This window comes from Sinocyclocheilus rhinocerous, unplaced genomic scaffold, assembly GCF_001515625.1.
Source record: "Sinocyclocheilus rhinocerous isolate Xijiao unplaced genomic scaffold, SAMN03320098_v1.1 scaffold216, whole genome shotgun sequence".
Lineage (NCBI taxonomy): Eukaryota > Metazoa > Chordata > Actinopteri > Cypriniformes > Cyprinidae > Sinocyclocheilus > Sinocyclocheilus rhinocerous.
The window spans coordinates 110165-128216 of NW_015661078.1; the positions used below are offsets into that span (position 1 = coordinate 110165).

Consider the following 18052-nt stretch of genomic DNA (forward strand, 5'->3'; position numbering starts at 1 on the left):
TAATATATTTTAAAAAAAAAAAAAAAAAAAAAAAAGTTCTGTAAGCAACACTTTATGGAGGAACATTGAAGTAATTTAAGGAACATTTCAATAAACTGAAGGGAACATAATACATCAATACACTCTCCTAAATGTCTAGGGAGCACAGTGTCTTGTATTAGCAAGGCTTTAAACTTGAAAAATACAGCTTCTAACAGATCTCCATTACTTTTTAATATTTTACAAAAAAAAAAAAAAAAAGCATTTGGCGTTTTGGATCACAACCGCTAGGATATAGAAATACCTTTTACTGAACATACTGATTACACTGCAAGAAAGTGTTTTTGTCTCGTTTTCCAGTGCAAATGCCTAAAGATTCTTATAACAAGAGACATTTACTTGAGACATAAGATAAAAAGTCTTGTTTTATGTGAAATAAAAAAAAATTGAAGTGAGTTTATGATTAAAACAAGATGAAATATCTGCCAATGGGCTCAAAAAAAATCTACTTCATTCAAAGGGAAAATACATTTTCATTCCCAATGACAGATATTTGTTCTTGTTTTAAGCATAAAATCCCTTAATTGTGTTCAATTTCTCAGAAAACAAGACTTTCTTAATTTTGCATCTTGATTTGAGGATGTTAAGATATTTGTAAAACAAAAATACTGAGGAAGATACTCATTTAACGTCATGACTTGATTAATTTCAGATTTTCTGCTCTGATTTCATACTGCTTTAGATTTGTGATTGCTTTCAGTGAAATGAGACTGTAGTTTGTACCTGGCTCAGGTGCAGGTTGCAGCTGCAGGTACGGATGATCGAGGAGCTCTGCTATAGAAATCCTCTCTCTAGGATTGCGAACTAAACACCTCTGAAACGGACAACAGAGAGACAGACGGTGAGCACTAACTGGGGTCATTAAACGACTGATCAGCACAGTCAAACATCCTGGGCACCTTCAGCACATCGAGCAGGTCCTTCTCTGGGATATCGGGGAAGTCGATCTCATGGGTCGGGTCTATGATGGCATGGATTTTGCTGATCTGATTGGTGATGTTCTGGAACGGAGTCTTTCCATAAGTCATGCAGTACAGGATACATCCCAGAGACCACACGTCGCCTTTAGCACTGATCTGAAGAGAGAATGATGGGATCACACGGTGTAATCTAACGTTATACATGCTCCCTGAAAGGACTATATTAACATGAGATCCGTTACTAAAATATGAAGTCTTCTCACCTTTGACCCTGGCTTCCCATTGGAGGACGTGTCTTTGATGGCCTCTGGTGGCATGTAGTTCAGAGTCCCCACCTGACGGACGTCATAAGAACGAGTAAATCAACACAGAACAGGCTAGAAATATAACTTGTGTAATACTAGATCAGTTCTGGTCGAACCTGCGAGTCCTTCATGATGCTGGTCACGTCAGGCTGAATACGGTTAGCGATCCCAAAATCGATCAGTTTCAGCGAAGCATCCACAATCACAAAATTAGCTGGCTTTAAATCACTGTGGATGATACCTTCAAATGAAAAACGCAACGAAATGTGTCAATTAAACAGAGACGTGCATAAAGAAACTGGATTACATGTTCAACAGTGTTTAGTATTTTTGCTTAGTTACTTAATATTTTTGTTATTTTCAGTAAAGATTTCTAAAAATTCTTAGTTGAGAAGCAAAAAAAAGTCTTGTTTTGTGAAGAATATCAAAATTAAGTGAGTTTATGCTTAAACCAAGTAAAAATATTGGTCAGTGGAGTAAGAAAAATTAAAAGGGAAAGCAAGATAATTTAACTTTTTTTTTTTTTCTTACCACACTGACAGATATTTTTTTTTCTGTGTTATCTAAAATAGAGACTTGCAGGTAGGCCCTAGAGTTATACACTGCAAAAAAAAAACATTCTTACTTGGTATTTTTGCCTTGTTTTCTATTACAAATATCTAAACATTCTTAAATCAAGAAACATTCATTGGAGTAAGACAATGGCATACAATAATAAGTCTGGTTTTCTGGGGTTAAAGAAAAATTAAAATTAAGTAAGTTTATGCTTTAAACAAGTAAATGGGGTAAGAAAAATAAATGTAACTCAAAGGGAAAACAAGATTATTTTTCTTACCCCATTGGCAGATATTTTATTCTTGTTAAAACTCACTTAATTTTGATACATGTTTCAGAAAACAAGGCTTAATACCTTATGCTAGTTTGCTTCTTAAATTAATGTATCTATTAATGTATTAATATAATAATATTAATGTATAATGTTAATGTATTAATGTATGATTTAAGAATGTTTAGACATTGTGACTGGTAAACAAGACAAAAATATGTATGTGAGAATTTTTTTTTTTTTGCTGTGTAGCAGTAAGTAACACTGCAAAAAAATGATTTTCTTACTCTGTATTTTTGTCTTGTTTTCCAGTACAAATATTCTTAAAATCAAGATTAGTTGAGACGCAAAATGACTTGAGATATTGAGATATAGTTCACTGAACAGAAGTCAAATATCAAAATTAAGCTACTCCTAAAACAAGCTACTCCTTTTTTCTTCTTGTTTTAAGCATAAACTCGCTTTTGATACATTTTAAATTGTAAACGGGAAGAATGTTTAGATATCTGTACTGGAAAACAAGACAAAAGCATTGAATGAGAAAATCTTTTTTTGCAGTGTGAACTTGACCGTGTGAAGTTAAAGAAGTTCATCTTTTTGAGATCCTGTGCTCTTTTCTGTTCCGTAGTGCTGTGTGCTTTTTTTAAACGCAAGAACGCATTCTGTGTGAACAACCCCGAATACTTTGCTCAAATCAGGAGTAACAGTGATGGTTCAGAGAGTCCCTCACCGTGTCTGTGGATGGTGTGCACAGCCTCCAGCATGTTCCTCCAGTAGCACTTCCTGTCCAGAGGGTTGACGGACTTGCGGCTGCGCAGCCAGGTGTTGAGATCCAGGTGACCGCACTCCATCAGCATGTAGATGCAGCTGCTGGTGATCTCACTGCGAGCCAACAGGAAGTCATGTGATCAGGAGCACACTAGAACAGTTAGGGCACGGTTTCCAAGCACAACACACTTACTAGTCATAGAGTTTAATGATCTGGTCACTGTACTGTTGAAGATGATTCAAGTGCTCGATCTCATTCTTATAGCTTTCCACAGCCTGAGCGTCGGCCTCCTCTAGATTCACATACTTTAAAGCATACACGTGCTTCTTATGGTCAAACACCTGATACACCTGAAAATAAACAATTATTTCTGTTACACACAATGGATCAGAAATAAAATGAAAAATCACACAGAGAATACAGTCATGCATCATTTATTTCGTACCTTACTGGACCCCCCGCGGCCGATCATCTTGAAAATGAAGAACTGTTTGCCCTTGATTGTGATGGATTCGTTTGAGAAAGCGGAGGCGGGGGTCTGAGGGTCAAAGATCGCAGATTGTTAAATTTATTCAATATTTCACGAGGCAGAAATGAAGCCACTAGTAAACTGTAACTGTAAGGATTTTCATTTTAACTAGATATCTGTAGATGTCTACATCTTCATATTCTGCAAATTAATAAATGTTAAGATGGCTTGCCATAGGTCTCACCCTACATTGTTTTTAACTGAATTATCGGTTTCCTTCAAAATTAAAATCAAGAAAGTCAAGGTTTGGATGCAACAAAATCCCCAGCAAAAAAAAGCAGACTTTATGGAGGTCTCTTAAAGGAACAGCTCATCAAGAAATGTAATTACCATTTACTCAAGTCATACCACACTGACTTTAAGACTTTAAGTGTTATTTTAGTATCATTGATACACTACTATAGTTTTCGTTAATATTTTGAATAAGGTTTTAAATTTGTTTTGTTTTTTCATATTAATTTTAGTTAAAGTTTTAGTAATTTTGCTGCATTTTTTAAGTTTTAGTTTATTCAATTTTTTTGTACTTCAAGTTAAATTAAATTAACAAATGATACCTTGGCAACTAATACTCCTTAATCTGCTCTGCATTTTTTCTATCCAAATTAAAAGAATTAGGTTTCTCTCTTCTAGTTCTCTCTATTACACATTTCTCTGTCCGTCTCATGTTTCTGATATATACGTGATGTCTTCACCTGTGACGGCTGCAGGACGCAGGACACCCGGCTCTGAGGGGTGCAGGGCAACTGAGCGTGACCCATTTTCTGAGCCGTCGATGGAACAGACACAACCACTGGCCGCTGCTTCACCACAGGCGTGACAAAACTATTGAAGAAGAGACGGAAGGCATGGTTAAGGTTAAGAGATGAAGGTCACGTCTAATCCATGAGCTCTGCTGTGTTTTTACCTGTTTGCATTGGGGTCTTTGTAGTTGGGAGTCTGACAGCTGAGAGAGGGGTGTACTCTGGGAGGCGCAGGTGTTCTCAGAGCATGAAGTGAGGATGAAGAGGAAACGGGGTCTGCAGGAGCTTTACGATCCTGAATAGAGCCACAAAACAGACAGATCATGAAGCAATCCCAGCCGAGTCGACTCTAATCATTCTGAGCTCAAATATCAAACACAAAAGTGTGAGCTGTAACCAGACCTCTGGAGACGCATGTCTGTTGATGAGAGTAGGAATCTTCCATTCTGACGAAGTCTCCTTGGCAAGAGGCTTTTGCTGCTCCTCAGGAGCTTTTATTGGATTTTCTTCTTCCTTTCTGTTACTTAGTGCTTCCACATTTTCTGCAAAACCAAACACATTTTTTGAACAAGCATTTTTCATGTTAACCTTAGAACATACTCAACAAGAAATCAATGTTTTTGTATTGCAAAAATGTGAAATGTCTCATAGGTGTAGGGTTAGGGTTGCATTAGTCTGTAATAATTAGCATTAACTTTATAGAAAAACAAAAGTTTACTGTATGTAACCCAGGGCTACTCCAGTCAAGTAGCCCTAAACATGTTAGTGTAATAAGCACACTGTTAATCACTTAAAGCATCTGAAAAATGACAGCTTGCTATTTCCTTTATAACTAAATATAGACAATATTAAATATGCTCATGTTTAGGTTTATATGTAATAATAAAATGTTTTGATTTGGAGCACTTAACATTTAAATGTAAAAAAAAAAAAAAAATTATAATAAATCCCATTGGATTGGAGACAAAAGTGTGAAAACAAAGATGTTTCAATAAAAAAAATATATAAATTAAAAAATAAAAATCTGCTGTAAGATACTGAAAATGTGATGCAGGGACCAAAGATGTCAGTATAGACTAAATATATCATTTTTTTAAATAATCATACTAATGAATTATTAAATGTAGCTATTAACGGTGATTACCAGGGTACGAGCACCAATGGCTCATGTAGACGATATGGTAACACAATGGCCATATTATAACAATATAATATGATTTCAGTGAATTATCGAAGTTGTGGAAGTATTATTCTATGCATTATATTGAAATACACAAATTAGTTCATTTTAACTCGACGGCAATACATTCAGAAATGCACCTTGACAAAAATGTTTTCAATGTAAAAATTATCTTTAAGTATTTTGGAGCTCATAGATTTCTATGTAAATCTCTGATGCTTGGACCCCTAATGACAAAACACAAAAATGAGTCTCGTGTGAACAACACTGAAGTCCACCTCAAACAAACGGACCACTCGACTGCAGTGGACTGTAGATCAGAGACAGACAGATCTCCAGCGAGAGCGATTACAGTGTGAAAACACTGCAGCAAAAACAAAATACAGACAAAGCTCTAAAGTGCACCTCAGAGGGGAAAAAAGGTCTCCTTTAACAAAAAAGAATGAGACTAACCTGCAGCGTTCTCTTCGTGCTCAGCCGGAAGCAGATGAGTTTTACCAGAGTTTAGATTTCTGATGGCGGTCTGCAGCAGTTCAACCGGAAGTGCGTTTGAGCTCATCGCTTTCTGCAGAATCAAATTACTCTTCCTAGAGTTACCTGAGAGATTTCAAGAACACTGGCTTTAAACATACTGCAATACCGTGCACCTTTACTCTTAAAAAGACCCAAAGAAATGATCCAGTTTTCATCCACACATCTCGAAAGATCCTACTTCCCAATGTAAAAACACCCATAAATGCAATAGAAGTAATGAATATATTTGGTCCATCTTCTCTGATGCAAAATTTAGCATGTACCTGCAGAAAGTGATTATTCTAGGCAAACACTTGCATACAAAGCTAATGAAAATGGACAAAAAGAAGTGCGTTTTTAATTGCATGGGGTCTTTAAAGTACCATATTCTTACCAAACCAACAAATGTAATGTTTTACCTTGCGAGAGCTCAAACTGAGCATGTGCGATATGCACAAAAGCAAAAGCTTTACAGTGCGATCTGGCAATACTGAAATGATCCGGAGCGTCTTCTGGATCTTCGATTCTGTAGAGGTGGCGAAGAATAAATTACTCAAAGTATCAGCTGTTGACATGAGACTTGTGAGTGCAATCCACCACTGACTCACCCTTTCAGCTCTGCATATCTCACCAGCATTCGAGCATAGCTTTCCGTTTTGCAATGCTTTGCCAAAGGAAATCTGGCGAACACTTTAGAGTAGCATTCCAGGATTTTGGAGAGAAACGCCAGGTCTGAACCAGGGTCTCCTCTCTTCTGCAGGTTTTTCAGGAAGATCTGACAACTTTCAGGAGAGTTTGTGCTGATGAGCTGGTTGATGTCAGTGGTTTCTGTGAAAGAAGGAAGACATAAATCTATCAGAAAAGAGTGCACTGCAACAAAAAGTTGCTCGAGCAAAGCCACCATCCTGTGATAGAAGCAGACTAAAACCCAAAGTATTCTGGGTCAACATATAATTGATATAATATTAGTTTAGAATTACCTTCCATTCTAGCGGTTTCTTTTCTTTCTGCTCTTTGTAGGAGTGCTGTGATGGTGTCGCCCTCTTCAGTGTTTCCCCTCAGATGATCTGGACTGATCACGGGAGGCTGCACAGAACAGAACGACACTATTCAGGATTGTATAGATATTTACTTTCTAACTAACTCTCAGCACTGGTGAGTTTAAGTCTATTTTAAGGAAGACTCTTATACCTTCAGGTTTAATAGACTGTAGGAGTCCCCATCTGGAGTGCCTTTCTTTGAGGAACACATTGGGAATGTGGAGCGGACATTTGAACCGCTTGTTTGCCTGGAGAAAATCAAACATTAAAGCTTGATAAAGATCAAAGAAATTTAAAACAGTGTGACTATAAAATGAGAGAGTTTAACACTTTTACAGTAGATGCGCTACACAACAGTGATGACAAATGTAACCCTGGAGCACAAAAGCAGTCTTAAGTCGCTGGGGTATATTTGCAGCAATAGCCAAAAATACATTGTATGGGTCAAAATTATTGATTTTTTTTTTTATTTTTTTTATTTATTTTAAATGTATTTGTAAACCGAGCAATTTTTTCTCTTGCATTTACGCAATTCACGTGGGTCATGCTTCTTGTAGGAAAATATGGAAATCCATAAAAAAAGGGAACAATTACATCCCTGGTGTACTTGATTCACTGGATTACAGTTATTAAATGACTGATATCTATTTGTGGTCATATCGCCACCCCTGCACAGATTCTCATCTCTCACCTGGAGAAAGCACCGCCGTGTGCAGCAGGAACTTCTGGTTTTGAGTCACTGCTCTCGTTTTCAGGGATAGAGAGAGGCACCATGGGAACTCTTTCTGCCTACAGGAAGGAACATATAGGAAAGAGGGAAGGTAAGTATTTGCATTTCCACTTTCAAGTGTTGTTTGCCGACGGCCTGACCTCTTGTCACACCTTACCATGGCTATTCTTCTTCTTTGTTGTGACCCTGCTCTCCACACAGGCATGTTCTCATCTTGTGGACTGAACTTCTGATCACTCCTGGAATGCAGACTGTTTGTTAACATCAATTCTTTCATGGTAAAAAATTCTGTCATGACAAATACCTATTCCTTACAATTTACAGCCTGTTTTTGGTAAGTATTGTGCATTAGGTACATACATAAATGAAGTGTTTTAAATGTTCGGGGTCAGAAAGTTTTTTTTTATGTCTCTTCTGCTCACCAAGCCTGGGTTTATTTGATCAAAAACAATAATATTGTGAAATACAAGTATTGTGCATTAGGTACATACATAAATGAAGTGTTTTAAATGTTTGGGGTCAGAAAGTTTTTTTTATGTCTCTTCTGCTCACCAAGCCTGGGTTTATTTGATCAAAAACAATAATATTGTGAAATATTATTAAAGTGTAAAATAACTGCTATGTGAATATCTGTTAAAATGTAATTGATTGCTGTGATCAAAGCTGAATTTTCAGCATCATTACTCACATGATCCTTCAGAAATCATTCTAATATGCTGATTTGCTGCTCAAGAAACATTTCTGATTATTATCAGTGTTGAAAACAGTTGTGCTGCACAATATTTTTGTGGAAACTGCGATACATTTTATTTTTCAGGATTCTTTGATGTATAGAAAGTTTAAAATAGCAGCTTTTTTTTTTTTAAAATAGAAATCTTTTGTAATATTATAAATGTCTTTACTGGCACTCAATCAATTTAATGCATCCTTGCTAAATAAAAATTAAATAAATAAATAAAAACAACTTCCTGACCCTAAACTTTCGAACAATATTTTTTAACAATATGTGTTATCATTAAGTGATTTTTTTTTTTTTTTTTTAACTAAATGTGGTTATTCTTAGCCTTTTAATAATATTCAATATGTTGCTTGATTCGATATGGCCTGCAAAATTCTCATGAATTTCCCAAGAAAGAACAGAAGTTTTCATACCCCTGGTGAAAAGTGCTGCTGGTCTGCAGGTCACATGTTCCGTCTGATCTTCTGGAGCTGCTTCTCATAGACTTGTGTGCATCGTCATGTGCAGACACTAGAGATATTTCACAAGGCATTTAAAATACATGCTTGATTCATAGAAAGCAAAAGTATACATTACAGGATTTTAATAAAATGTAACAAAATGCTTGCAGCAAACCATCACATTTTTTCTTCAAATTATCGTTTATCAGGGCTTGAATTTCAGCGCGGGATTGCGCATTATTCTACTGATTCCCGCAGTTTCCGCGCCTGTAACGTGGGAAATTCCCGCAAATATTTCAGAGTGAAAGACGCTCGGGACAGATGACGGAATGTATCATTTGCACGTGCTTTTGAGTCTTAGTTTTAAACATTCAAGTGCTCAATTCAGTACTTGCACGGTCTCTGTGAGACCCCTTTCTGTGAGCTCACAGCCAAAGTGCGACTACAGAATGAAGTTGTGTTGAGCCTTATACATACAAAATTATGTCAAAATGCCAGTCTTGATGAGTATTCACGTAAACAGTCGATTTATACTCATTGACGGTATGTAGGCTATTAAGTGAATGTAAACAGTTGAGAAACAAAACTTGTGTAACAGATCCGTGCGTGAGGTCTTAAAAAGACAGCAACCTAAATAAACCTGCTGCTGTCTGTCATTAATGTTTATTTATACACTGAAGACCAACCAGTGTTATTTTAAAGTTAAGTAGATTATTCAGTTTCTGTGGTATTTCTGTACCTGAATATTACTGTTATACCTACCTGAAAAACTTAAAGCACAGTTCATGTTAGTTGTATCTTGTTATTGTATTTGTTTGTGCCATTGCTTGCCATTTATCGGTTCTTATTTTATTACTCACTGTTTACTTGTCTTTTTTTAGTTAAAATAAATTCAATTCAGAGTTTGAAATCAAAGTTCTTTAAGTATCTTCCTCACAATATAAATATGAATCAACAACATCATAAATTATAAAAACACGAACACACTGGGTGACGAAACATTTAGGTTGGATGATTGTACTTTAAAGGGGTCATATGATGCTATTTTAAAGATCATTATTTGGTGTATTTGGTGTAACAGAATATGTTGACATGCTTTAATGTTCAAAAAACACATTATTTTTCAAATACTGTACATTATTGTAGGTCCTCTATGCCCCGCCTCTCTCAAACGCTTCGTTTTCTGTTTATTTTTTTATTCTATAACAGGCTTCCATACAAAAGCATAGTAAAAAGTAGTCGCCATGATGTGAACTAACCTGAAATGTTCTCCTTATCTTCATGCGAGAGGAGCTGGCGTTTGCCTGCGTTTAGATTCCTCACGGCAGCCTCCAGAACGCGCCTGGGTTTAGCATTCATTTCAAAAGCCTTCTGAAGAATCAAAGTGCATTTCTTAAAGTTGCCTGGAGAGAATGAAAGCAACTTAATGGCCATGTTCTCAATTAGCGATTCATTTCTGACAGAGGCAGAAGCTTACTACATGCCTTAGATTTTTATTGAAATTTTTAAGTGTCCTTACCTTGCAAAAGCTCAAACTGAGCATAAGCAATGTGAACAAAGGCAAAATCCTTACAGTGCGATCTCGCTATGTCAAAACTAGCCTGTGCATCATTTACATCTTGGATGCTGTTGACAAAGAGACTAAATTTAAAAAAAAAAATGCACTAAAATATTTGGCAGTTTAAAACAGATCTGTTGATTTAAAACAAAAAATAGTTCACCCAAAACTAAAAATCTGTCTTTATTTTCTCAAGTATAATTTCCTAATGTACAAAGTGCATTTCTTAAAGTTGCCTGGAGAGAATGAAAGCAACTTAATGGCCATGTTCTCAATTAGCGATTCATTTCTGACAGAGCCAATGAATTTCCTTGATCTTTGCATTCTTTCGTGATTATTGGATAAGAATCATTATTAAACATTCCAGAGATCGCTTTCTGAAAGAAGAAATATTTCCGAGCCGGGCATATTTACAAACATTTATATTGGAATTACAGGAACGTTCATGACTTTTCAAGATTGTATTCATTTCCACAACATTCCCAGACCTAGAATTCCCAAATATATCCATGTTTTAAAGGGGTCATATGATGCTATTTTAAAGATCATTATTTTGTGTATTTGGTGTAACAGAATATGTTGACATGCTTTAATGTTCAAAAAACACATTATTTTTCAAATACTGTACATTAAGCTTGTAACACTCCAAAGAGAAAGGAAAACTTGAAATCGCATCATATGACCCCTTTAAAGTGTGGGCAAAATTATGACCCAAATCTGGAAGTTCTTACCATCATTGTATAACTTCTTCATCTTGGCCAGCCGCTGACACAGCATGGCGATCTGCAGCTGTCGCTCTGTGCTCTCTTCTTCATCCATCTCTGCACACTAAACAACACAAGACACATCAACACAACACTTACTGTACTGCACTGACATCTTCAGGAAGATGACACCATACTTCAGTCATTCCAAACATGTCTCATCCCATCCTTAATGTTTAATAGATCTTAAAGTATTCAAACTGCACAAACCTAAATAACTTATCAATGTTGGGTCTCTTTAAGGGCAAAACACCATTCAAAGATGATATTAAGTTACACAGTAAAGTGCGTCATCCATGTTTGGGGCCCTTTCAGCTCTTTATTCTACTAACTAGATCTTAACTCTCATCAAATGCATTATTTGATAGAATTATTTTTAACTTGCTGTGTTTATTAGCCTAAGAGCTCACTAGCTATCCGGCTAAACTCACTCTACAACAGAACATTTCTCGTTGGCAATCGTGTATTATCGGTTTAGTTATTGACAATCAACATCTTGACGCACTAAATCGCACTGTTCGCATTTTGGACCGATATTAGAGTATCTTAAAGCAGTATACTTACATTGAGACGAAGAAAGGAGGTAATTTTGACGGTAGGATTGATCAAATGTTTTGGTGAGCAACCGTTTCAAAATTCGCGACATCCCCATAAACGCGCGTTCCTATTGGCCCGTTTGTATTCCACGTGACCAGTTCGCACCGGAGGGGCGGGGCTGCTGCCTCATACTTTCACTAGAATTCAGGCTGTAAAATATGAACTAGAACATTTTCAAACTAGTAGTTCAACACATCCGGTGCAGATGTAAAGATGTGTAGAATTGATAGTCAATATAGAAACATAAACTACTTGCAACCATGTTGATATTAATGATATAATTATATGAGATGTGGAAAATATAAAGCAGGGCTATTCAATTAGTTTCATTAGTCGATTAAAAAAATGAATTATTTAATCCCATTTTTCTGTAATTAATTGCATATTAATATATTGTCATAATTTCACATTGAACCTCCAAATTAATGTAGTTAGAAACTACCCATATTTTAAATATGTTTAATGGCATCTCTTTACTAAGTAGCCTATTATTAACAAAGGCCAGTATTTTTGATACCAATACTGCTACTGATGTCTCGATTAATTGCATTTTGATCTCAATTTTAGCCATTAATTATAGCCATTCAACACTACAGTATATTTTTAACATTTAGTATGCTCTGAAAAAAATTAACTTTTAATTTAAGTGAACTTAAAACAATCTTCACATAAACTATAAATTGTATTTTTGGCATAATTGTGTGTTTATGATGAAGATGATTGGCGGGCCGCCAAATTGAATAGCCCTGATATAAAGCATGTCTTATATTATTATTATCCACATGCATAAATTAAGTTAAAATGAGCTTTTTGTATAAATTTACTTTTTAAACATTGACAAAAAAAAACCGTATTGTTTACAATTAAAGTTGTTCATGATAAAAAACCATTTTTGTAGTCTTTAAAAGAAAAACATTTCTGCAACAGGATCACAAAAAAGATCCATTTAGCTCAATGCAAATTACAATTTATGTTGTCAATAAATGCAAGTTGTTTAAAGCATCACCCAGATTTTCTCTGAAAAAAAATTATCCGAAAAAAAAAAAAATTTCTAGAAAAAGCAGCGGTCAATAAATTGAGAAGTTACATATTTGTGTGCAAGCCTATGCACATCACTGCAAATCAAACTTTGTTCGTAATGACGTGGATTTTCACAGATGTCTTTCATTTGTACTGATTACTTAACACTTTATGCAATAGCAAGACTCCTCAAAAAAAGCATAGTGAAAACCTTGCTAAAATCAGAAGTGATTACTCGGCTAGATTTCGTGGAAAAATCAATTATTGATAGAATGACTTACTAAATCTAGTGTTAAAAGTTCAATACATTACACCATTGTTCATTTACTTGTTTCGTTCAATTAGCAAGAATGAATTAATATCTCCTGTAAGACTGTAATGTTTTAAGTTGTTAAAGAAGGTGTGGTTGTGTTATTCAGTCACCCATAAAAAGATAAACACTAGATGTATTTTTGTATTTAAAAAAGGACAAATGCAACATAAATACTACAGCGGCACTTCCTTTTATTTATGGTTATTGCAGGTAGCGAAACCTTTCTAAAGGCGTTAAGAAACCACCCTCACACACAATCGCTGGAATAATGGAATAAATAAATTAAAAAGCAAAACGAGTTTAATTAGAGGATAATGGTTGGAATACATTTTCCAAGCAAAGAAATGTTTCTGTAAACACAAATGTAATGAGCATATAATCATTTATAACACAGTAAGACGACCATATTTGTACATAATGACTCAAGATTTAGATTAAGGGGAGGTCAAAGACCTTAAACAACACTTACTTATAACAAGGTACGTTTAGGAATGACAGTGCTGTTTTAATTAATCATATCGGTGATGAATTGTGAAAAATGCAAGATTTTACAACAAGCCATCAATCTAAGCATTAGCATCCTAGTCTATCTGCTGGCCTTGCTTGGGTCCTTCCAGCTTCCGCAGAGTTTCATCCCACTGTGAAAACTGCTTTGATAAGAGAAACATCTGTGGAGGAAGTTAAGGACAGTAAGGCACTCATGCGAAAGAATTCAGATGTTCAAGAATGAGCTTACTGTGTGCTGTTTTTAGCTGCAGGGAGATCTGTACAATAATTAAATAGGAGTCTTTCACCGCAACTAAGGATACCATTTTGTTGTATTCTTCAAACAGCCTCTTCACTTCAGCAGATAATTCTTCATTCTGGTCCTGCAGAAGTCAGTCACGCATAATTTATTATACATAGGAATGTGAATCAGCATGTTTCACAATATGGTCTCATTTAGTGATGGATGCTAATCTATGTGACCCTGGACCACAAAACCAGTCATAAGGGTCAATTTCTCAAAATTGAGATGTATACATCTTCTGAAAGCTGAATAAATAGCTTTCCATTGATGTGTGGTTTGTTAGGATCGGACAATATTTGGCCGAGATACAACTATTTGAAAATCTGGAATCTGAGGGTGCAAAAAAATCTAAATATTGAGAAAATCACCTTTAAAGTTGTCCAAATCAAGTTCTAAGCAATGCATATTACTAATCCAAAATTACGTTTTGATATATTTACGGTAGGAAATTTACAAAATAAATCAATATTTTTGACCCATACAATGTATTTTTGGCTATTGCTACAAATATACCCCAGCGACTTAAGACTGCTTTTTGTGCTCCAGTGTCACGTATACTTAAAAAAGAAAAAAAACCTACTCTACTCCACCTGCATGGAGGTAAAAAACAAAAACAAGTTAAATGTGTTGTTACCTGTTGTTTAATGTGGACTTGTGACAACCGCTGCACTTTCGTGGTCAGCTCTGGAACCGCTGTGATGCCAAAAGAACACACAGCGTTGTTAAAAATGGCCTCAGTCATACTGAAAGAAAAAGTCCTTTCATATTTGACTAGTATAGCAACAGTCAGTGTTTGACCTTTAATGTGGTTGCTGTCCAGAAGAGGCTGCAGATTGTGCACCTGCTCCAATAATGTGGCCTGAGAACGCAAAAACTCTTCCTCTGTAGATAAAGAATGAGGAGCTTATGCACTGTTCAGACTGCTTAGATCGGCCCATTCATTAACATTATATGTTTTAGTGGTTCTCAACTGGTGGACCACAACTCACAAGTTCTCTCCTGTGGGAGCTTGTTTCCACAACGGAATAAAAAAAATAGGTAATTGCAACTTTTAATCTCACAATTCTGATTTTTTAACTTTTCTTTTCTCGCAGTTCTAAGAGAAAAAAAGTCAGAATTGCAAGATATAAACGCAGAATTCTGAGAAAAAAAAGTGAATTGCATGACGTACTTCTCATAATTCTGAAAGAAACATCTGAATTGTGAGATATAAACTCGTAAACGTGAGGGAAAAAGTCAGAATTGTGAGATAAAAGGTCACAATTGCCTTTATATTTTTTTTCTTGGCTGAACAAAAAGTCAAAATTTCAAGATATAAACTCAAAAAAAAGTCAGAAGTTTTCATCTCACAATTTTGACTTTTCTTCTCAGAATTGCGTGTAAACTTGACAAAACACTTCTCACATTTTTTGACATGGGCTGTGCGCCCTACAGTATTTCAGTGCAAATTCCTCTGTTATTTGGTAGAAGCAAGTCAAATCATCTGTGTGACATGCGTTCATCCTTACAAAACTACAGGAGGTAAAGAACACAGATTTCACACTACATTTAATACAGATTCACCTGCAATGAGGATAAACATGGTTGGTGACAAATACAACGTGTATGTGGGTGCTGCATTGAAAGGCCTCTTGACTTGACATCCAATGTGAAATCAGGTTCCTGAATCACTTATACACGTGAAAATTAGAGCACTAACCTGCTAGAATAAACTCTAATTTCATTGCATCTGGCACAGCGATGAAGTCTGTGAACTGGGGGTCCAAATACTTCAGCAAATCTTCAACTGATAGAAAACATACATCGACAAAAAATGATGATGCAACATATTAAAACAGCATTTTGATTACAAATGTGAACTGGGAGGCTCTCACTTTTCTTGTGAAGGATCTTGACACGCTCTCTCTTGTTTGCGGTGTTTGCCAGAGCAGTACTGGTTCTTGTGAGTGATTCAGCACACTGAGGGAAGGAAAGACAGATTAGACATCCAGCAAAACATGCACACTGCTAGCAGAAAAAAAAATTGGATGAAATTGTATACATAAAAGGACAAGTCTGATCTATTCATCGCTTCCAGCGTGTTTATGTGTCACGAGTCCTGCTGCCACGCCCGCACTTCTGACAGACACTACTAACGCGCATTATAACAACAGCACAACGAGAATGACTGATGTTATGGTCTAAATATTATCTATCAAAACATCAATAAACACTGTGGCGCTGCAGCTGACACACACACACACACACGGGGGGGGGTTTACGCGTGTCTGAGGCCGATCACCTTCACTGGCTTGTTGGTTTTTCCTCCTCTTTCGCCATAAACGCGTTTTTCAAGAACCTGAAGCCGAGAGTCCAAGTCGTCGAGATTGTTGTTTTTTCCTTCCATTTTGTTGTCCGGTAGCTTTTCTCTAAACCGGAAATGACGCTTCGGAGAGCGTCTTCTTCTGCGCGTCACCAGCAGTCAAAAACAATCAAAAACATAATAATGTATTATGATCTCTAAAAACAAGGTGACAGTTTTGTCTTAAAATATTTTAGGGATATTGAAATGCTTACACTGCAGCAGTCTGCATCAATCGCTTTTAAAGCGTGAAGTGCTATTCACACATTATTATTAAATAATAATAATTATAATATAATTAATAATATTATTAAATAGTTTTACTGAGTACGTTATTTATTTGTGTATGTATGTATTTAATTATTTACACAAACAGAACGTGCCATATAAGATTTATCCTGGTTGTATTTTTGTATTGTATTCTAACGTGCAGATGCAGGTATTCGCAACGTTTCTAAGACGTTTTATTTGCATTTTAGGTGTGGTTACTAAGATGTTTTACTATAATTGCAACCAAATATAATGTTGTGAAAAGCTTTAAGGACGTTTTGTTTATGACTAGAAGACAGCCACCGGATAGTAAATCTATTTAATAATGTCACCGATTAAACCCACTGCCTGTCACTCAATAAAATAATCATATTTATGCGTGTTTTTGATTTTGTTTGGTTAAATAATTAACATCACCTTCGCGAGTATGACTCTCTCTCTCGGCTTGTGAATTAGCAGAACTTGAACACAAATAAATAACGCTTCATGTGGCTTGATGTACCAAGACAGTGATAAAGACAAAATTGTAAAGCATACTACGTGCAGATACGCACATAAGCCCAAAATGTGAACGCAACGCGTTTATTTACACGTTAAGCGTTTTCCTCTCATATAAAGAACGCTTCATGAACCGAGACAGTGATATTAAAAGTGCACACCTTACTAAAGCATACTATCTGCACAAAAACTGATGAACCCAAAATATGAACTTTAAATACTGTCTTAATGCATAAGCGTTTTCTTAACGTGTAATTAAACAAGTTGCGTTAATATTCTGGCCTCATCTGCATGTCTTTTAGCATCACTTACTACATTAAACCAGCATTTTAAATGCTACAAAAGTGTTCAAGCTTCCAGGGATTTCATTTTAGTTGTTATTTGTTGAAATAAATATAAACATGTATGGTAACCTGGTGTTGAGTTGATGAATTAATTAATTTCATGTACAAACTGATCAGGTTTGGGTCAATTTGGAGGACACAAATGTTTGTTTTTAGTATTCTTCACCAAACCGACTGTACAAAAGAATCATGTAAAATATTCATTATCATTATTTGTGACGTTAGAATACAATATTGAACAATAATCTCTTTTATTTAATTTAACATTTTCATTTCATTGACAATATTATTAAACATGGACATTTACTTTCATTAAACATGCTTATTTCTTCTATTGCATGCTCATTGTAAGCTATTAATTTAAATTATAGACACGTGCAAACTGGGTGCCCTTAATGCAAATATAATTGGCCACATTTACAAAATCAGGTGATTATGTTCGCTCATCTATGCAAATGTCTCTTTGTATAGAGACAAAAGAATTAGGTTAAACACTGTCTATCACTTCAGTTCATAGTGATCGCGTATATTTGTGAAGACACTAATGAATACACCAGTAAAACATCTTCAGCTTTTGGTTTTATTTCCCATCAAACACAAAACAAGCAGATAGTGTACAATCATATCTTTACTTTACTTTACTTTTACTTTTAGTCATTTAGCAAACGCTTTTATCCAAAGCGACTTACAAATAAGAAAAAGTAATTAAAACTAAAAGCTAAAACTCTATACATACTATATATATATATATATATAATATTTGATAATTATACTGTAATATATAATA

The 18052-nt window shown here is 35.4% G+C and overlaps 2 protein-coding genes across 2 annotated transcripts in view; both read right to left on the bottom strand.

Moving 5' to 3' along the window:
- LOC107726228 (dual specificity protein kinase Ttk-like) overlaps positions 1 to 10595 on the bottom strand; it is a 12247-nt gene extending 1652 nt beyond the window's left edge. The window contains exons 1-21 of the mRNA XM_016535751.1: positions 10543 to 10595; positions 10290 to 10411; positions 10030 to 10173; positions 8744 to 8840; positions 7749 to 7830; positions 7553 to 7650; positions 7013 to 7109; positions 6802 to 6907; positions 6430 to 6649; positions 6241 to 6347; positions 5762 to 5905; positions 4531 to 4670; positions 4293 to 4423; positions 4081 to 4210; positions 3305 to 3397; positions 3052 to 3209; positions 2821 to 2972; positions 1381 to 1505; positions 1223 to 1294; positions 939 to 1115; positions 763 to 853 (exon numbers count right to left, since the gene is read on the bottom strand). Coding sequence (XP_016391237.1) covers positions 763 to 853; positions 939 to 1115; positions 1223 to 1294; positions 1381 to 1505; positions 2821 to 2972; positions 3052 to 3209; positions 3305 to 3397; positions 4081 to 4210; positions 4293 to 4423; positions 4531 to 4670; positions 5762 to 5905; positions 6241 to 6347; positions 6430 to 6649; positions 6802 to 6907; positions 7013 to 7109; positions 7553 to 7650; positions 7749 to 7830; positions 8744 to 8840; positions 10030 to 10173; positions 10290 to 10411; positions 10543 to 10595 — 2539 coding nt within the window. The remainder of the gene's footprint in view (positions 1 to 762; positions 854 to 938; positions 1116 to 1222; positions 1295 to 1380; positions 1506 to 2820; positions 2973 to 3051; positions 3210 to 3304; positions 3398 to 4080; positions 4211 to 4292; positions 4424 to 4530; positions 4671 to 5761; positions 5906 to 6240; positions 6348 to 6429; positions 6650 to 6801; positions 6908 to 7012; positions 7110 to 7552; positions 7651 to 7748; positions 7831 to 8743; positions 8841 to 10029; positions 10174 to 10289; positions 10412 to 10542) is intronic.
- Positions 10596 to 13304: 2709 nt separating this feature from the next.
- Positions 13305 to 16255, bottom strand: LOC107726235 (dynactin subunit 3-like). The gene is made up of 7 exons (XM_016535758.1): positions 16094 to 16255; positions 15687 to 15771; positions 15512 to 15598; positions 14611 to 14694; positions 14447 to 14505; positions 13832 to 13891; positions 13305 to 13690 (listed from the first exon to the last, which is right to left on the bottom strand). Exons 1-7 carry the CDS (start codon positions 16196 to 16198, stop codon positions 13604 to 13606), a joined length of 567 nt encoding a protein of 188 aa, XP_016391244.1. The 5' UTR covers positions 16199 to 16255; the 3' UTR covers positions 13305 to 13603.
- Positions 16256 to 18052: the final 1797 nt, after the last annotated feature.

Coding starts and splice junctions, on each gene's coding strand:
- LOC107726235 (XM_016535758.1), bottom strand. CDS start 16,198: ATGGAAGGAAAAAACAACAATCTCGACGACTTGGACTCTCGGCTTCAG. Junction 14,695..15,511: donor ATTAGAGTTTATTCTAGCAG/GTTAGTGCTCTA, acceptor CTTTATCTACAG/AGGAAGAGTTTTTGCGTTCT. Junction 13,691..13,831: donor TTGAAGAATACAACAAAATG/GTATCCTTAGTT, acceptor CTTCCTCCACAG/ATGTTTCTCTTATCAAAGCA.